Source organism: Bidens hawaiensis, unplaced genomic scaffold (genome assembly GCF_021521415.1).
Source record: "Bidens hawaiensis isolate Kalapana, Puna unplaced genomic scaffold, B.hawaiensis_p1.1 tig00021324_1, whole genome shotgun sequence".
Taxonomy (NCBI): Eukaryota; Viridiplantae; Streptophyta; class Magnoliopsida; order Asterales; family Asteraceae; genus Bidens; species Bidens hawaiensis.
The window spans coordinates 82,903-103,184 of record NW_027493295.1 but is presented as its reverse complement, the minus strand read 5'-3'; the positions used below and the strand labels follow the sequence as shown (position 1 = coordinate 103,184).

General features: G+C 33.5%; 1 protein-coding gene across 1 annotated transcript; it reads right to left on the bottom strand.

The window, feature by feature from the left end:
* Nucleotides 1-8,822: 8,822 nt before the first annotated feature.
* LOC143563141 (uncharacterized) lies at nucleotides 8,823-9,620 on the bottom strand. Its single transcript, XM_077050753.1, has one exon. It carries the CDS (start codon nucleotides 9,618-9,620, stop codon nucleotides 8,823-8,825), a length of 798 nt encoding a protein of 265 aa, XP_076906868.1.
* Between the last annotated feature and the right edge of the window lie 10,662 nt (nucleotides 9,621-20,282).

Below are 20,282 nucleotides of genomic sequence, written 5' to 3'. Positions count from 1 at the left end.
CTTTTTTCGTTTTTTATTTATATTTTGACTTATGATTTTTTTATTATTATTTTTGAATTTTTTTGGGAGTTTTTAATCTTAACTAAAAACACCTTAGAAAAAATTCAAAAAAATTAATAAAAAAATATAAGTTAAAAACGAAAAAAATAAAAAAAAAAACTAAAACACTTTCTCCCATGTTAACGTTCGGCAAAAAAAAACTGAGAAATGAGCCTAAACCGAAACCCAACTCGTCGAGTGCGAACACTCGTGTTGGCTCGTTTCAGCAATTTTTCTGATCGTTTCAACACTTAACAGCTCGTTTAACAGCAAACAGCATGTTAACCAGCTCGTTTCAGCGAGTTTTCAGTTCATTTCAGCACTTAACAACTCATTTTTACAGCAAACAACATGTTAAATAGCTCGTTTCAGCAAGTTTTCAGTTCGTTTCAGCACTTAACAGCTCGTTTTTACAGCAAACAGCATGTTAAAAAACTCGTTTAAGCACCTAACAAATCGTTTCAAAGCGTTTTGACCAGTTTTTCCGCAATTCAGCAATAAAAAATCATCAGTTCAGCTCGTTTTTGCCCGTTTCAGCAGGTTACATAAACAATACTTCAAAACGTTTTGTGTTTTCAATCAAGAAAACAAGTATAGGCAAACGTGTAGTGTTTTCAAAAACCAGTATGTAAGTATGTCCGTGTTTCAATCCAAAACCTGGTGTCGCATGTAATAGAGTTTTCTCAAAACCAAATGAATGCATTTGACTCGCTAACTGGTTACCTAGTACAAGTGTTTTAAGTTATGAGAGTATGCTCAACAACACATGACTCTAATACCCACATATGAACTCACATACAAACACAAACTTGACCCGATGAATCGTTGGTGATAATAAGTAATGTCAATAGTACCAAAAGTCCTAACATGTATCCACACATAATATCATGGCAAAGCAACCAAATATTCATCATACAACTTAACTTATCATCATTCAGTTCACGAGACAGATTCTGGCATGTACAAACTGATTTTATTCACAAAGAAACGATTAAGGATAAATTCTACAAAATTTACCACAGTAGGATATATGAATCAGGTTTCTCAACAATTTTCATTATATTTTTCTCATGCATACAAAACTCACAATAATTAAACCATTACAGATAGGTATTAACTGTTCAGCAGCTTGCGCAACAAAAACTAGTTTAAATGGTTCTATCAACTCATTAAACCAAATTGTGTAAGACCAATTGGGTTATCTTTTAAACTCATAATACTAAGTTCCAGAAGTGGAACCAACCCGTTTGGATTTGTCATTAGGGAGTTATGGTGTCCGAAAAATGGACCAAAATATAACTCCCCGAATCAGCTTTGACATATGTTTTTGTAAAATCATAAAAGGTATTCAAAGCTCATCCAAAAATTACAAAATTTATCTTTCTGGAAACTAGACTCAGAATACTGTATCCTAAAATCAAAAATCGATCATTAATCATTGTTTAACATCGAGTTATAGACCAATCAATAAACGAGAACGGATCTGTCAGCCAACTGTTTTCAACAAAACTCAAACCCTAACATGTATATGACATCTCTAGGGTTCTAATTATTTATGTTAAAAACCCTCGTTAGATTTGATCGCAGGATGGTTGATGAAGTTTAGAGCAAGAAGCAAAGTGATGAAGATGAGTAATAAGCTTCAATCGATTATGGATTAGCTTTGTTATTGGGAGGAGGTGAAGGTGATGGTTACATGAAGCATAAAGTGTGGCCATTAACTAATAATAGTCACATTTGTTGTTTTGCTGTCACTATTAGCTCTTAGCCACACATCAAATATTATAAGTGACTATCAAATAATGTTTTATGGTCACATAAACACGTAAGCGTGACCATATATATTAGTTTTTAGCCACATATGAAATAATTAAAGTGTGACCATTAAATGTTACTAGTCACACGTTTTGTTTTAATGTCATCGTTAGCTTTAAGTCACACATAAAAGCATATAAGTGGCTAACACACAATGTTATATGGTCACATTGACCCGTAAGTCTGACAGTATGTATTAACATTCAGCCACATCATTGAAACCCATTGTAGGCGTAGATCACATTCGGCCACACTTTTCTAAGTGTGGCTAGTAACTGTCACATTTTTTTTGTTAAAGTGTGGCTAACGGTTTCGAACAACTGTGTTTTTTTTCACGCGAATTGAATAAGTGGCTAAAGGTTCTAGCAGGTGTTTTTTTTGTCACACGAATAACAAATGTGTGGAGAAAAGACCTTTGGCCACACATTTAGACTAACGTGTGACAAATCACCCAGACCACATGTGTGTCTAAAAGCCATTTTTCACGTAGTGTTACGAGCAAATAAGGTTTCAAGATTCTTATTCCAAACAAAAATATATAACAAACTAATAAGACAACTAATGTTGTCTTCAAAGAGATATTTTCTTACCTAAACTAAATTCAAATTGATTTTATTATTATATATTTGTTCATGTTCATAATATATAACATCTAACTCCCCAATGTAACTAACCTATATGCGGTTTACAATACACTCAAAAACAACATGAATAAATAACATAAATAACTTCATAATTTTAATATTAAAATATTCACATTGAAAAGTGTTAGAATTATCTATTACATGATTTGGCAAGAAGACGACCCCAAAAAACATCTTCAACTCCTAAATATAGTCAACATCTAGCAAAAGCTACCCACTTCACAACCTGGAAACAAAACAAACAAATACACCAAATATGGTAAAAGCATAATTAAAATTAAATGATTTAACCAAAAGTATGAAGAAGATAACAAATTAAAAATTCAACTTGAATTAAATACTTATCAAACTTGAACTAAATAATTCAATTCAAATAACTATTCCTAACAACACCAACTATATTACAAAATTCAAAAACCAAATTGTTTCAATATTATAAAACTTAGTATAATATAACAAATTACCTTAACATAATACTTTAATCTTCATCATCAGACAACTAATTATCAGAAAGTTGATCAAAATCAGACTCACTGTTCAAGCAGCCTACCATCCAACCAACCTTCTTACTCAACTCATCTTTTAATTCAAAATAAGCCATAAATCTCCTAACATTAGAAGACTTCAAACTGTCATCTCCCTCAACATAGCCAAATTATCTGACTCTTATAATATCTCCCGACTCATAACCTTGGAACTACCATCTTCAAACAATGCCAGACTAAAACATTAAATATCAAACCAAAACAATAATTAAAATAAAATACAAACCAAAAAAATTCTAAGATAACATAAAACAAATCTTAACAAAATTAGTAAATCTACCTATTCTAATAAAGTAAAATAATTGTGACACGTGTCAGTTTGTGGTTAATCCTCACAACGTTTTTCCCTTCAAAGCTAGTATATGTCATATATCAATAATTATTCATTTTCATTTTACACTCCATTTATATTATATTGATAACATGATTAATTATTCATTTTTCTTTAAACTCTATTTATAATATATATATACACTTTTATAAAAAAAAAACATTTACATGTTATACTTCTATACATTGATAGAATATATTTCACAACATACTTAGTGAAATTCAAAAATCAACAACAAACTGTGTTTGTTAAATATTAAAAAGAATATAATTTTAAATGTTATCATTAACATATTATACTATGTTTATTGATGAAGATTGTAAATAATTTTTTTTTAATATGCTTTCAATTTACGAAATAATTTTTTTAATTATTAAATTATAAATATATGCTTAAAAGTTAATCCATTTTATTAAAAATAAATTCATTTATCTATGGTTTTTTTTGTATATTGTCATATAAATTAATAAATTATAAATATATTATTTAAATCAATCTATTTATTTTTCGATTAATTTAGTAAATTATACATATATGTGTTAAATTGTAAAGATAATATATATCAATCAATTTAAAATACAATAAAATATGTGTTAAATTGTAAGGATGGTATATACCAATCACTTTCAAATCTAATAAAGTTTATCATATTTAGTTTCTTAGGGTTTTTTTATCAATGATTGCTTAGGGTTTTATATGAAACTTATATTTGATGTTACGGGTTAAAGGTAGGTAAATAGATCATTTGGTACAAATTAACTACATTTGGCTCAAATTTGTTACTAACAAAATAGGGGTAATCTGAATATTTTTAAAAATTTGAGTGCAAATAGATTTATCGTCAAACTTGTTACGGGTTCAAAGTTTTGACTTGAAAATGTAAAACAAATGAAAGTTAGAATTTTAATTGTGATTAGGTTTCGAATTTATTTTTAAGGACATTTTTGAAAATAGTCAAAAGATTCGGGATTTTGCACATTGAGTATTTTTCCATGACTATTAAAATTTTAAGAAAAAATGATAAACACTTTCGACATGCCACCTCTAGACTTATCAATGCTTCTAACTCTTATCATTAGAAATATTTGTGTCAGCATTGACTTTTCCTTGAATAGTTATCAGAATGATGTATGTGAAACATGTCGTACAAAATTATGCTCAAATGAAGCAAAACATTCACAAAATTGAATGGGTTAACCTGTTACTCTTTTTGTCAAATGGCATATTTGAGAAACCCCTCAAACTTATCAAAATCCTTTTCATAGTGTAGCTCAAAAATATTATTATATGACAAGTATTCTCCGAAATTGGTTCGTAACCAAATTTCTTTCAAATATACATATATGACACTAAGAATAAATTTTCAATAGATGGAGTGTTCTTGGGTATGTTTTTGCAGGTGCAATATTTTTTTTATTAAGTTTATTTTTTTTTTCAAAATAATCATTTTATGATATAAATAAAATCAATTTATGTATAATGATACAAGCATAGATGTAATACATTTTTCCATACACATTATGTATTGTTTTATTTGTAACTTATTTATTTTGATCATCACGTGTGCTACACGGGCTCTAAAGCTAGTATATAAATAAACTACAAAGTTAAAAGATAATTTTAAAAAAATCCTGATATAAAATTATCAAATATATATATATATATGGCAACTCATTTCATAACAGTCTGTTTTAAAAAGTAAAGTTCGTTTTCACATAAACAAAAGACTATATAAAAATTAACGAATATACATAACTCAAGTGATATAAACATAGAATGGATTTAAGTCAGGTATTTAGTGGACGTAAAGTACCTCATATTCACATAATTAAAATATTAACATTCAAACAAGAGTTTTATATAAAAGCCTAATAACATAAAAGAAAAAACAATCCCAGAAAGTTCTAGCCCAAAAATATAAAAGCCCACAAACATAAACACAGTTTTTAACAGATTTAAAAAATATATAACTTAAACAATTAACCTCCTCAAAAATTTTGCTAAGTATGGAATTCGAGCAAAGCAGACATTTCGAGCAAAATATTTCTTCGAGCAATGTATCTTATTCTAGTAAGGTTAGCTTCAAGATATGCTATGGTACTCGAGCAAACCAGACACTTTAAGCAAGGTATTTACTTTTATCAAGCTGCACTTAGTCGAGCAAACTCATTCTTCGATCGAGCACAGTTGACAAATCCAATCTTAAGCCAAGTTTACAACTGATTTGTGGGTCTACCAAACATACAAGAAGATCTCAAGCATACTTGTGACAAGTTAAATAATCAATCTCATGCTTGATGGAATAAGTCTTTATAAACCATTAAAAACATAATAATATTAACACAAGTTTAGTATTTAAAATATAATAACATTAACATATATTTTTAATAATAAAAAAACCAATAAGTAACCCACGTAACACGCATGCTAAAAGTTAAAAGTCGTATATTATATATGTAGTAATGTAGATCTTGAATTCTCTTTTATTTATTTGTATGATAGTATTCATTACTTAAAAGAAATCAATGCGTTAAATAAAATTGTCTTTTGGAAATTTTGCATATCCTTCACTTTGTATTCATATAAGTTCCATATATAAATATTTTAGCAACGACCAAAAAATAATTTTTGTAAACATGCGGCATGAACCTCATTTAATTTGTACTTAAATTTAACAACATGAGCGCTAAAAAACATATAATTCACGTATGAATATAAATCTTAAAATAACCAAAAATTGTAATGTTTTTAGATCCGGACCGGACAACGAACCGGACAGCTCACCGGGTCATAGGTCGAACCGAACCGGAAGGTCAGATCGAATATAGACCCGGATGATGTCATAAATAATATAATATATATTTAATTTATTTACATATTAAAAAAATAACATCCATGAAACTAAAGAAAAAAATACATCATAATCCAAAACTCTAAAACATTCATTATTAGTCAGACTCCATAATTCATAATGTAATTAAACATACTGATTTAATTTAATAAATAATTATTTACTCTTTTGAACCAGCCCAGCCCAGCCCAGCTCTAAGCCCTAAAAAAGAAATATGTAATAAAATAGCCTAGTTTAAAGGCCATGGTTAATATATCTAGGGTTTGGTTAGTGAGTGGTTACTGGTTAAAACACAAAAACAAGGATGAACGATAGAAGAGAAATAAGACAAACTTTGAAGTTCATCTTCTCCATCTCTTAAGTCTGTATTCCTACCCCCATTCTTTTATATTTTTTGACTTTATTTAGAATGTAATCGTTTTCCTCAACCAATAAAATCATCAGTTTGGCTACACAATACCTCCTATTAAAAGTTCAGTTGTCACTAATTGATGAAGCATAAGAGAAGCAGACCAAGGTAGTGAGCGGCAGTTAGCATATATTGAATAGTCTAGGGTTTGAGTTCATATATTTTGATTTTTTAATTAAAAACTTAAGAAAAAATATACAAAAACTGTGTTCATCGGTTCACCGGGTCCGGGCCGACCACGACCTGCAAAACCCGGCCGGGTTTTTAGAAAACGGCCCAAATACATGACCCGACCCGGTATAGGGTCCGGGTCCCGGTCGGACCGTCCAACCGGCCGGGCTGGGTTTCAAAACACTACAAAATTGTATCAATCACAATAGGGATATTAAGGGAAGACATGCAAAAAACTATATCTAATGTAATCCAAAATTATATAATTACAATAGGGATTATCAAGAACAGATAATATGACATACCTTACTATGATTCAACTCTAAAAGCACTTCGTACTGATAACATGTTTTGTAACAAGTCTACTATCAAGAAGATGAGAAGAGAATTAGGGAGAGAATAAGAGTTTATTTTATTATTTGGTCAGTCATATAATGAAATACCCGTATGTATTTATAAGGGGAAGAAAACTTAAGAAACAAGTCAATCTATATTTTAGTAGATGATAATCATAATAATAAACACAATAATATCTATATTCATAAGGGCTAACACCATAAAAAACCAACATACTTTCTGTTTTTTCTCACAAAAGTCCCTTAACAATTTTTTGCACGTTAAAATCCTCACACATGTTAAATTTGAACAAAAAAGTGACGTAAGTTATAAAACTGTATGGAACCTATAGAAACAACGCGTTGTTGGGTAATCCACCAACCAAAACCTTGTAGGGTTTATATCACGCTAGTCGGCTTGTTCTGTTTTGTATATCATTGCTTAAATGTTACAAAATCAATAAGATAAATAATAGAAATGATTTATGATCGGTTATTTGAACACTTAAAAATACCAATATAATGAAATTATGAAATACTATAACTTTAAACACTTCACTGATATAGTTCTTTGTATTAGTTTTTGGGTTCTGCTATGGTTATCAACTAAAAAAAGAAGAATACAGTGAGAATTAATTAAGCATGTGCAGATAAAAGAAAATAAACAAAAACAACATTAAAACACTTGAAAACTAGGAACAAATAAATTAAACGGGGTTTTTATCGTCACTTCCATTCACATCAACCGGATGACCGACTTTAGTAAGCAAAAAGAACATAAGTTTCATATAGTTTAAATTTTTATAACTTGCGTCACTTTTTTGTTCAAATTTAACATGTGTGAGGACTTTAACGTACAAAAAATTGTTGAGGGAATTTTGTGAGAAAAAACAGAAAGTATGTTGGTTTTTTATAGTATTAGCCCTATTCCTAATAGAATCTTTTACCTCTATAATTTTATTTATTTCACAAAAATAGGTGTTGATGTATTTAAAATATTAATTAGCCAATGACACTAAGAGGAAAAAAAGTAAAGTACCAATTTTGGTAAAATAATTTTCAAACTACACGAATTTAATAAATAAAATTTCTAACTACATCACCTAGGAAAAAAACTCATAATTAATCACTAACAATTAATGATATCTTACTCAATTGAATTAAACAATTACATACAAATTATGAATGTATAAAAATAAAAACTAAAATTTCTAAAAAATATTCTACTCTCTTCGTCCCATTATAAGTGTCCTAGTTTGATTTTTTAAGTCTTTCTTGTTTAACTTTGACCGACAATATTTTTGTTTGTGTTATATAATACTTGATGTAAAATATATGAATGGATTGGGTTTTAAATATATTTTACATTGATATAACTTTCATCAAGTCTTATATGACACGAACAAAAATATGTATGATCAATGTTGCAAAAGAAAGACTTGAGAAGTCAAACTATGACACTTATAATAGGACGGAGGGAGTACTATATATTCTGAACTTGAGAAGTATTGACATAATAACTTCATTATAAAGTACATAGATAAGTTAAATGAGGAAGTAATTTGTCTATTTCAAAATTTTAATTATGCTCAAATATACATGGTTTACACTTTCATCACTAAAAGCTGCAAAGATACAATTTAAAAGCTACATGATTAAACATGATACTTTAAAAAATAACATTAGCGAGAAAGAACATTTAGTAGAGACGCCCTTGTTTTTATCAAACTCCTAAACATGCACTCCAAACCATTCTCCATTTCTTGAAACAAACACACCATATCCTCATTGGAAATTTCAAGCTGATCGTTGCTATCCGCGGTTCCTTTCCAGATAATCTTTTGTACCAGTGACCACCTTGATGATTTTGGCCTTGCAACTGATCCAGATAAGAAGAGCAGCAATGATTTGTATACAGAAGATCTAACAACCCCAACATCTCTTACTACTTTAATAGCTGCTAAGAGGTGTCGGTCCATATCTATCGGCTTTATTGTTCCAATCTTCTCATCGATTTGCTTTAAAGATGTCATGGCTTTCTTGGCATCTTTTTTCAGGTTCTTGATAAATGAAGTGGTTAAGCTTACCTCTCCTTTTCTCCTTCTCATGGCCGACTGAACAACTCCAGCATTTTCTTTCACTTGTGAAACCAAGTCTCTTGTAGAGCCACATATATCCATAAGACTTATGGATTTATCCAACAACTCATTGACCAATTCTGTGCATTGGTTATGAGTAAGTGCTTGTTGGGTCATTGGCAAACTGAGAACACTGTCAACACATTCATACAATACTTGCAGCTTCGTTAGCGCGCTGCAGATGGTATCCGCAGAAGGAACTGATGAGACTGATGCCTCCCATGTTCTGAACTTCTTGATCTCCTCTTGAGCTTGAACAATGACCGGATGTAATCGGGTTGGCAAACTAGTTGTTCGGATACGATGTGTATCCTCGGCTGCTGGAGAAGATGTAGAAGCCATTCTTTTCTTTGGCTTTTGTCAAATGACTCAAAAGTTTTTTGATGGTAGATGTGGATCCAATGGCTTGTATATATAGAAAGTGGCAATGTGAAGCCAACATGTGCCTTTCCTTGCCAGCTGGGCTCCTAATTTGTCTTATTTGTTACATAGATTCCTGTTATAGCCATGTCTCAATAATGTATTACACACTTTGTTTCTTTGTGCAATATCTCTAGTTAAAGTATTAGTTTGGAAGGATTTGCATAATCAAATGCAGATCATATTAGTTGTCTAATCATTGTGATGACCCATACTTGAAATCTAAATAATATGATGGATATTGGGTGAAGAAACATGGAATGGATCCGGGTCAGATCCAAGTCCAAGTTCCCCGGTCTTCGAGATGAACGAATCACCGCCTTGATCTTCTTCTTTGGTTGCTCGAGACATGCCATAAAAAAGTGGGGGATTTGAGGTAACTGCTAAGAGTTTCCTCTTGTTTACAGACACAAAAATAGGTTGGGAGCCAGGGGTCTAAGAGAAGGTCCTTCAAATGAATGATGAAGGCTCATTATATAGGAAATTCATTGCTACCATCATGAAACTCTAACCTTTATTGGGCCAGGCCCGGTTAGGGGTTACCTCCACAAACCCCCAGCCCAATGTGCCTAGTTAGTAGACAATAACAATAATGTAATCATAATACATAATGTAATAAATAAAAGATCGTATCGGGTTTGACGTACCCTACACCTACAAGTTCCCCCAGTTCAGTGCTTCTCCTGGGCGTGCAAGCGGTTAGGTGGAGTTCTTGACTTATGAGGAATGCTCGGGAGCGAGGAGTGGTGCTTTTTTGAACAAATTCTTTCTGTTAAGACCTTTTTGCATGTGCATCTACCTTGCTACGGGTTGTAAGAGGTTTTAAATCATGATGGCGATTTTGGCACGCGGGCCTTTTTATGATAAGATAACACCCAAGTCATTAATTCGGCGTGTGGCCATATGGGTTTATAAGGATTCACAACCTTTGATTTCGGCGCGTGGCCGTGTGGGTTTATAAGGATTCCCAACCTTTGATTTACGCGAGCGGCCGTTGGGTTTTTTATAAGGATCCCCAACCTTTGATTTCGGCGCGTGGCCGTATGGGTTTATAAGAATTCCCAACCTTTGATTTAGGCGAGCAGCCGTTGTGTTTTTTATAAGGATCCCCACCTTTATGTTCGGCAAGCGGCCGTTGGGTTTTTTTTAAGGATCTCCAACCTTTATGTTCGGCGTGCAGCCGTTCGATTTTTTATAAGGATCCCCAACCTTATATTTGGACGTCTTCCATCAAAAGATGACACGCAGGTCATAAATTTGGCGCGTAGCCATGTGGGTGTATTATAAGGTTCCCATCCTCGGGCGAATTATGAGGTGCCCAACCTGGACGTCTTCCATCAAAAGATGAGACGCAGGTCATAAATTTGGCACGTAGCCATGTGGGTTTATCATAAGGTTCCCATGAGGTGTGCCCAATATTTAGGCGAGCGGCCGTTGGGTTTTTTATAAGGATCCCCAACCTTTATGTTCGGCAAGTGGCAATTGGGTTTTTTATAAGGATCCCCAACCTTTATGTTCGGCGTGCAGCCGTTGAATTTTTTATATGGATCCCCAACCTTATATTTGGACATCTTCCATCCAAAGATGACACACAGGTCATAAATTTGGCGCGTAGCCATGTGGATGTATTATAAGGTTCCCATCCTCGGGCGAATTATGAGGTGCCCAACCTAATATTTGGACGTCTTCCATCCAAAGATGACACGCAGGTCATAAATTTGGCGCGTAGCCATGTGGGTGTATTATAAGGTTCCCATACTCGGGCAAATTATGAGGTGTGTCCAACCTAATATTTGGACATCTTCCATCCAAAGATGACACGTAGGTCATAAATTTGGCGCGTAGCCATGTGGATGTATTATAAGGTTCCCATCCTCAGGCGAATTATGAGGTGTTCCCAACCTAATATATGGACGTCTTCCATCCAAAGATGACACGCATGTCATAAATTTGGCGCATAGCCGTGTGGGTGTATTATAAGGTTTACATGCTCAGGTGAAGGTGTGCTCAACCTAATATATGGACGTCTTCCATCCAAAGATGACACGCATGCCATAAATTTGGCGTGTAACCATCTGTGTGTATTATAATGTTCCCATCCTCGGACGAATTATGAGGTGTACCCAACCTAATATATGGACGTCTTCCATCCAAAGATGACACGCATGTCATAAATTTGGCGCCAATAAAGAAACATGGAATGGATGATTACATTATGGCGCCATAATATTTGTTGTTTTAAGATGTCATATGAGATTAAATAATCATTCATAGTCATATTTACTACGAGAAGGTCCTTATGGCGCCAAATTTTATTTATTAACATTTACTAATAAATAAATAATATTTATTACCAAATATTATTTATATACCTGGTATGCTTCTCTTGGACCCTTGGCTTCCAGCGATATGCTTACATACCCATTTATATATAAACAACATATATGCGGAAAAGGTGATTACGTTATTGAAAGTTAGCCATCAAAAAGTTTTCATCATTATGAAGATGTTAACAAAATCCACGGTTCTAATACGCCGGTGCCATGGTGCTAGAGCACGGCGCGCGTGGAGTTCTTGCATTAGTCTTTTTAATGCAAGATCTTAAAATTTGGCTTTACTTTTGCATTTTTTAATCAAAATTACAAATTATGCAAATAAAATTTTATTTATTTATTAACATTAATATTATGACGCCATACATATTACCAAATTTTATTTATTAACATTACCATTTACTGAAAGTGTTGCAACCAAACCATAATACATTTACTAAGAGAAGGTCCTTATGTCCTAAAAATAAAATATGTTGGGAGCCAAGGGTCCAAGAGAAGGTCGTTCAAATGAATGATGAAGACTTTTTATATAGGAATTCTATGGCTAACATCATAAAACCCTAACCTTTATTGGGTCAGGCCCGGTTAAGGGTTACCTCCACAAACCCCCAGCCCAATGAGTCTAGTTAGTAGACAATAACAATAATGTAATCATAATACATAATGTAATAAATAAAAAGTCGTACCGAGTTTGACGTACCTTACAATACATAGTATTATAAATAAAAGGTCGTACTGAGTTTGACGTATCTTACAATACATAGGGGAAAATGATTATAGAACTTCAAACATAAAGACTTAAAATATGTTGCTATATTAGTATTATCGCTTTGTGTAGTACTAATTAACTATGGATTTTGGTTTTTAATACTTCTAACTTTTACTTATTGGTAGATAACCACCACCTCCTCCACCATCACCCACCCAATCTTCATCCCCTTCATATCCGTTTTCGAATTAGAGGTTATCGTTACACACAAAAAAAAAAGTCGAATTAGAAATTATTACTACCGCATATCATGATATAAGTTTCGAGCTCTAACAGATTATGATGCTGCAGGAAGATATCGCGAGAGGTGGAACAAAGAAAATGGACCTCGACTACGGAGAGCAGAACCTGGCGCGTCGTCATGGCTTGCCGGAATTCTAAAAGCCGATTAATGATATTATTGACCTCGTTGGCTCACAAACACCTCGTTGATTTAACCCCCAAATTGAAGCGCGTTTGGCGTGAAAGCGGTTCTGGTAGGAGGAAATCGATGAGTCGCCATGGGAATCGTGGTCGCAGGTGGTGCAGGGCAAGAGGTTTTCAAAGGTGATCCCATTAACGAGTCCCGCGGAAATCGAGGTTGCAGTCGTGGAAACCGACGAGTCACCATGGAAATCCTGGTTGCAGCCATGAAAACTGACTTTTCGTGATGATATAGGTGGGGTCATGGTGGTGGTAATGGAGATGGCTGGTTGGGTGGTGTTGGGATTATATGTTAGGGTATTATGATGAAGATGATGAAATGGAGGCATGGACCCACAACTTTCTAAAAAAATACCACATTGTATGCCAAATCAGTAAAAACATGCCACACCAGCAAAAAAAAAACTATCGAAGTTAAGGTGCATCAAGTTCGGGAGTGTGAAGAAAACAAGTTACCAGTTAGGAGTGGTGAGACACAAATCGTTAGTTGAGAGTTTTAAATATCAATAAGTAAAAGTTAAAAGTATTAAAAACCAATATCTCAATAAACTATTTATCTAACTTACTAAATGTTGTTATTATTATTATTATTAATATTATTATTATTATATTATATTATATTATAAAACCCACCTCAAGTTGCATGGCAAACCAAGTAAAAACACAGACGAAGCCACAGAGTTAGAGTTTGTGATGGAGTGGTAAGAATAATATGTGGTGTTTCATGTGACCTAGTTTCGATTCTTGCCCACAACGTTTAGTTTCAGAGGCACCAAGGTGATAATGGGAGACTGGGCGAATAAGTGGCTTTCACTAATTGAATCCTGAACTTAATGGGTTTTATCTCCCCGCACTGTAGTTCCTTTGGGCGAATGTTCACGGGCGTTAGCCTTAGGTGAGGGTTTTCCCGGATCAAAAGAAAAGTGTATCCCAATGCGATAAATTTAGCCAGTAGGCCATTTAAAGATTCGTTTGCCGTTCAGAAAAAAAAAAACACATAGGGTATTTTTGTCACATTAGTCTTGATGATGAGCTGGTATGTCCTCTTTCATGAGCTAATTCTATAAGAAGTGCCATGTGCTTACTCAACGTGCATGGGAGAGTATTTGGGCCGTAGACTGCAAGGTCTTAAGTTCGAAACCGATTCCAACCTGATTTTACCTTGGTGGGATTTCGGGCAACGGGTTTTTCCAGGAACAGGAGACGGTGGTCTTGGACTACCTACTGTAATCTGCAATTGCGAGTGTTTGAGATCGTCTTTTATCATTACCTATTGGGTTGCCCTAATAGTCAGACTTTATTTGTTGGTAGTTAAAAAAAGGTTCTATAAGAAGTGAGAGGTTTAACTAATGGAGGTAGACAACCAGACCATGTGGAGATACAAATTTCTAGGCTTATATTAATGAATATGAAGAAAGATATAAATGGCTAATGACGGTTAAGATTCTTAAGTTACAGGTAGACGAGGCGAGACACGTGGGAAGTGAAATATTAATTTATTTTCTCCGAAAACTATGAAGATGAGATATCTGTGGCATTGAAGATGCCATGTTAGGATGGTTGGGGAACAACTCATAGAAAAGAGTTTAACCAAAACCTGAAATAAAAGCATCTCTTGATCCACAATCAATGGCAATATTTACAAACCCAGGGACCCACGCCAGCTGATTCCAAGAAGTGCACATGCTTCTTAACAAAAATGACTGATATAATGAGAAGTGGCTAGTGATAATGCAAAATGCTTAAATTTACTAGGTTTCTTGTATCTCCAAAGTGACGTAAAATTTTTAACTACACAGATTTGGGCTCTGCCACTTACATTCCGCACATAGCATTATCTACAAACCCATGGTACGGCAGTGACGGATCTAGACACAAATTTCAGGGGTAAACTTTCAAAAAAAATTTATCGTTTTTCACACACTGTAAACCAGGGTCTTCTTCGAGAATTGTGAAATAAATTTAGGCCAAAGGCGAATAAATAAGGTCTTAAATTAGTTGAGTAATTGCGCTTAAACATTAAAAATATATATATTTTTTCAAGAATATATATATATAATTAAAAAAATAAAAATTCAGGCCATTGGGGTGTCGGGCCCGAGCTGGTCGACCACCGGGACCTGTCTCATAGTCGGCCTTGATGTAAACGTAACACGTAAGAAAAACAATAATAAATACATTTAAACACATAAAGTGCAAATTTCTCATATTCGGTTTTTGAAAGATTGAAATCGATACATCCTTTTATTTTACTTTATCAAAAAATTTCTCTTTTGACCACACAAATAAAGCATTGTTTAAATACTTATAACCCAATCGGTTCCACAAAACCATCTTGATTATCTTAATTTTAGAAAAACATCTTTCAATGGTTGCGGATGCAACCGTAAAACCAACGCTAACTTCAATAATTGATAAACCAAAAAGCAAAAGTGGTGTGTGTTCCGGTTTCCGCCATTACACGAGCAAGGCCACACATCACACCCAATTTTGTAAATTTATCATCTTCATTTAAAGTATAATAAAAAGTCATAAGATCATCACACAAAATACACCATCTTTCTTCATTACTAAATTCATTCGGATGCATCTCATAAAATGTCACTATCTTAGATATATCAAACTTAGAAATTAAATCGCAAGGATTTAAACCAGACATTTTTTAACAAACTAGTTCAGACCTCACTGAATCTATTTCTATGTTCGTGAATTTGCATATCCAAAACCATATTAAAAACTTATACCTCAAAAATGATGTCGAGTGGTGATGTATGGTGCAATATTGTTTGATCTCCGACTAGTTTCTAATTTCCAAAAAACGAGTATAATTTTTAAAATGGCTAATGGAATTTAATTTGGTTGGACTTTAAACTTTGATTTGACTTTAATTGGGTTGAACTTTTAATTTGGTTGAGTTTTAAACAAACAGGGGTAACGTTATTTTTTTTTCCAGAGGTAGCGAAATACGAAAACATACCCAAAAGTATATATTTTTACACTACTGACGAAAAGTTGAAAGGTAGTAGAGGCTACCCCTTTTAAAGAGGTAGGTCCGTCCCTGTGCTAAGGAGATGCAACCATTAACCTCAAATATTCGTGTGGAGTGATCATCTATGTGTGGTATCAATGGGTGTCGAATTACATGGAGTTTTCGTCAAAACCAAAGCTCGCAAATATATAGAATGAAATTGACGTATATAGATCAGCTTCGAAATTGAAAAATATTCAAGAATCTCATGTTAGCTCAACAAAATAGTACTTTCGTCTTTGTTATTTGCTCTCTAGCTTTTTTTATTCATATTCAACATTTAAGGATGGCATTTATCTGGTAACAGTATCGATCTTAAGTTACCAATTTACCATAAGTTTTTGTCTTCATTTGGCCTAATCATCGATAAACATAAAGCCATTAAATTAATATGTAATTATAAAAAAAGGAATGTGTTTTCATGAGGATTATTATTATTATTATTATAGTTCAACATGTTTTAAGATAGTGCGAAGCTAATGAAGTTCAAAATATTCCCGGATCTTGGACAGAGTGGATTAGCTGTCCTCCTAGCTAACTAATAATACTCGATATATATTCATCAAGTTTAATCAATCCGTGTTACATAGAGGACTTTCGTTGACGTTCCACACGTGCATAATTAACAAATAATTGCACAAATCGCATCAATCAATTCTTATATATGTGTACATATAAACACTAACTGCTATGTGTATAATATGATCGTCACATGGATTCTTTTAATAAGTATCATAACAAAACATCACACTTTCCCATTTATATATGCAAAAGTCTCTCAGCATAGATTTCACGTATAAAAGTGTTTTACCAAGAATCCTTTTAGAACAACAGTTTTATATTTTTAACAGAGTTTAATACTCCCTCTCGATATTAGCTTCCACCATACCCAACTAGCTGCAAAACTTCATATGCTTCGCCTTAGACAAACTTTCGGTTAACACATTTACAACTTGTCTTTTAATTAAGCTCTTTCAGCAGTTGTAACCAAACACATTGAGCTACCTTTGCAGATGCATGATACTATTCTCCTGTAGTAGATAGAGACATGGGTGATTGTCTCTTGTGCCGGCCATGTCATTTAAGCACAATTAAATTAAGGCTACTAAACCGTAAACAAAATTAGTTTATTTTTCATTTTTTAGCTTGTTTGCTTGTTAATTGTTCACCTTATGCCATTATGTCTTCTTGGAAATAAATAAACAAGTAGGTACAGTAGGATGATTCGAGCTTGGGTTGCTCAAGGTTGAATCAACACACAATACTTCAGCCATTAAGCTAATGCAAATTTTGTTAAAAATTTAAAGAAGATGATATCTTACTATATTAAAATGTATATAGAAGGGACAATAATGTCATTTCATAAAAACTCTTAAATTTAAGAATTTTACAAGTTTGGTAGCATCAAATACAAATTTCAAAGCCTACAAATCCCATGGATGCTTTTTAATACCCCGGTCTTCCCATATACTTCAAATCTTCAAATTTCAAATTCAAATCAAAAGTAAACAAAACCATTATCTCTAATTCTCTCCCCACAGAAAAACTGATGATTTGTAAAACTTGATTGCATATATTCCGGTGGTTGAAGCGGTGGTGACGGAGGGTTCCGGTACAGAGATTGGCGGCGACGGTTGGTGCAGGTTCAGAAGGATGCTCAGAGAGCTGGGATGCGTTATTGGTGTCTAAAGTTTCCTAATCAACTTTCTGTTGAAGTCGACTACGGTTAAGCCAAGATTTCAGTTACAGTGGTGGGAAATTATTCATCTTTTCGTGCCTCGATTATATCGGTGGCATACGACCCTCTTTTGGCTAGATATGTTGTTGACACTCTTGTTTTTTCACATTTTGACAAGACCTATGGTTTCGACAACAATTAAGGAGTTTCATTGAGGTTATGGTACGACCCTTTTCAACTGCATGTGTGTTATTTTTCTTAATCGGTAACACCTGAGGTACATGAACTGGAGGAACATTCCAAAGAGATTGAGGCGTTTTCAGATGTAGGTTTTTTCATACTTTTGTTAATTTCTATATGACTTGAGATTTTAACAATACAATTTGTGTTTGTTCTATATGACTTGAGCCTCAGGTGTTAATTTCTATATGACTTGAGCCCTGCTTGCGGTGCGCGCATATAATGTATATATGTGTGAACCCTCGGGTGGGCAAAAGTAAAATTGCACTAATTTTGACGTTATTTTACTAATCTCGTGAAAATAACGTTAAAAGTGGCGGAAGGTTAATCAGGCATCATGTGGTGGCGTTGATAGCCGAAAGACAAGGGCACATGCACCAATCAGCCGGTGTCCCGATGATTGAGTGCTATGTGCCTTATGTCCAAAGCTTGATGCAAAACTACTATCGAGCCGGGGGTCTCACCGGAAGCAGCCTCTCTATCCCTATGGGATAGAGGTAAGGTTGTCTACATCTTACCCTCCTCAGACCCTACCATAGCATTGCTATTGGTGGGATATACTGAGTACGATGATGATGATGATGATGAATTTGTGTTTGTTCGTTGTTGATTGATTAATTAAGATCTGTCATATTTCATATTCCTGTCCATTCTTATTAAGCTTGGATGCCTTTTGTGACACCCGGCTAAAAATTAGCCTAAACCGCGACTAATATAATCTCGATTAGCAATAAAATTTTATCATTATGAGAAAAATCATCTTTATTAGTGATCTAGACGTTTCAAAGTCAACAAAAAGTGCAAAAATCGCCACGTAACGAGCCTGACGTGGAATAACCTCGGGTAACGAGTCAAAAAGTAAGTAATTCCTTAAAGGGGCTAAATGATCTCGAAAAATTAAAATACATATTAAAGTAGTCGAGACAATGTATAAACTTAATACTAGAAAGCCAGAATCACAAAAATTACAAAATAAGTAACCGAGTGTCGGTGGACGACCCGGTAAGGACCCAACGTCAACTATTTCCAAAAATTAGTTTCTTAGGCTTGTATTATCTAGAATCCAATTTCGTTCAAAGTCTGACAAAAATTATTAGAACGGGTATCGTTTGATTAGCTAAAATTCGTTAGACGTTAAAACGGAAACTTAAGATTATTGTTTAAAACCCACATTTTTCCCACCCTTTCCCCTTTGGACAGGCCCCCTCCCCTTAACACCTTCATTCTCCAATCCCTAATAACCAAATCACCACACCAATCATTAACATCTTCTAGAAGGTATTGTGTTGTAACAACCCCACTCCTCCACCTTTCACTCTACCATCCCACTCATAACTCTAAACCACACTCTCCCTCTCCCTTAAAAAGCTACGGCCAAACACCCCTTGAGCACCCACACACAAATCAAATTTCAAATATAAACACACACACATAATCAAGAAGTTATGAAGACCTAAATCTAAGAACACGAGAAGATTAAGCTACTAGGAAGGATTAGGAAATAGCACACTACTTTCACTCATTCTTTACAATATATTCATCATCCAAAATCTCCAAAAACAAGTAAGCATGATTTAAGGTTGATTAATAGGATTAAGGATATGAGATTAGTTGTTATTGTGTTTGATTAAAGCTTGAAAGATGAAAATATGGATAATGTGTGGGTGTATATATGGACCGTAGGTATGTATGTATGTGTAAGAGGGAAGGTCAAGCTCATTTACACATGCATACATACATCCTAAGGATCCTACATTGATGTTTAAATGTGATTCTAAGTGTTGTGAATATCTTAAATACTAGATACAAAGTTGAATGAACATAATGTTAGGGTTTGTTGTTAATGGATTTAGGATGACTAATGAATCAATAATTGATAATATGGATTTGAATTATTGAAGATTGTTGTTAGAAATAAACCAAAACAAGAACTTGTTCAAAAGTGAAAATTGGGGATTTTTTTGGTTTTGTATTAATCAAAAGGTTTTGGATGAATTATTGAATCAAAAGTTGATATGGGATAACCTAATTGAAAGTAAGATATGTTATATGCTAGAATTAATAGTTGGAATTTGAAGATTAACAATGACTGGTAAAAGTTACTAAATAAGGA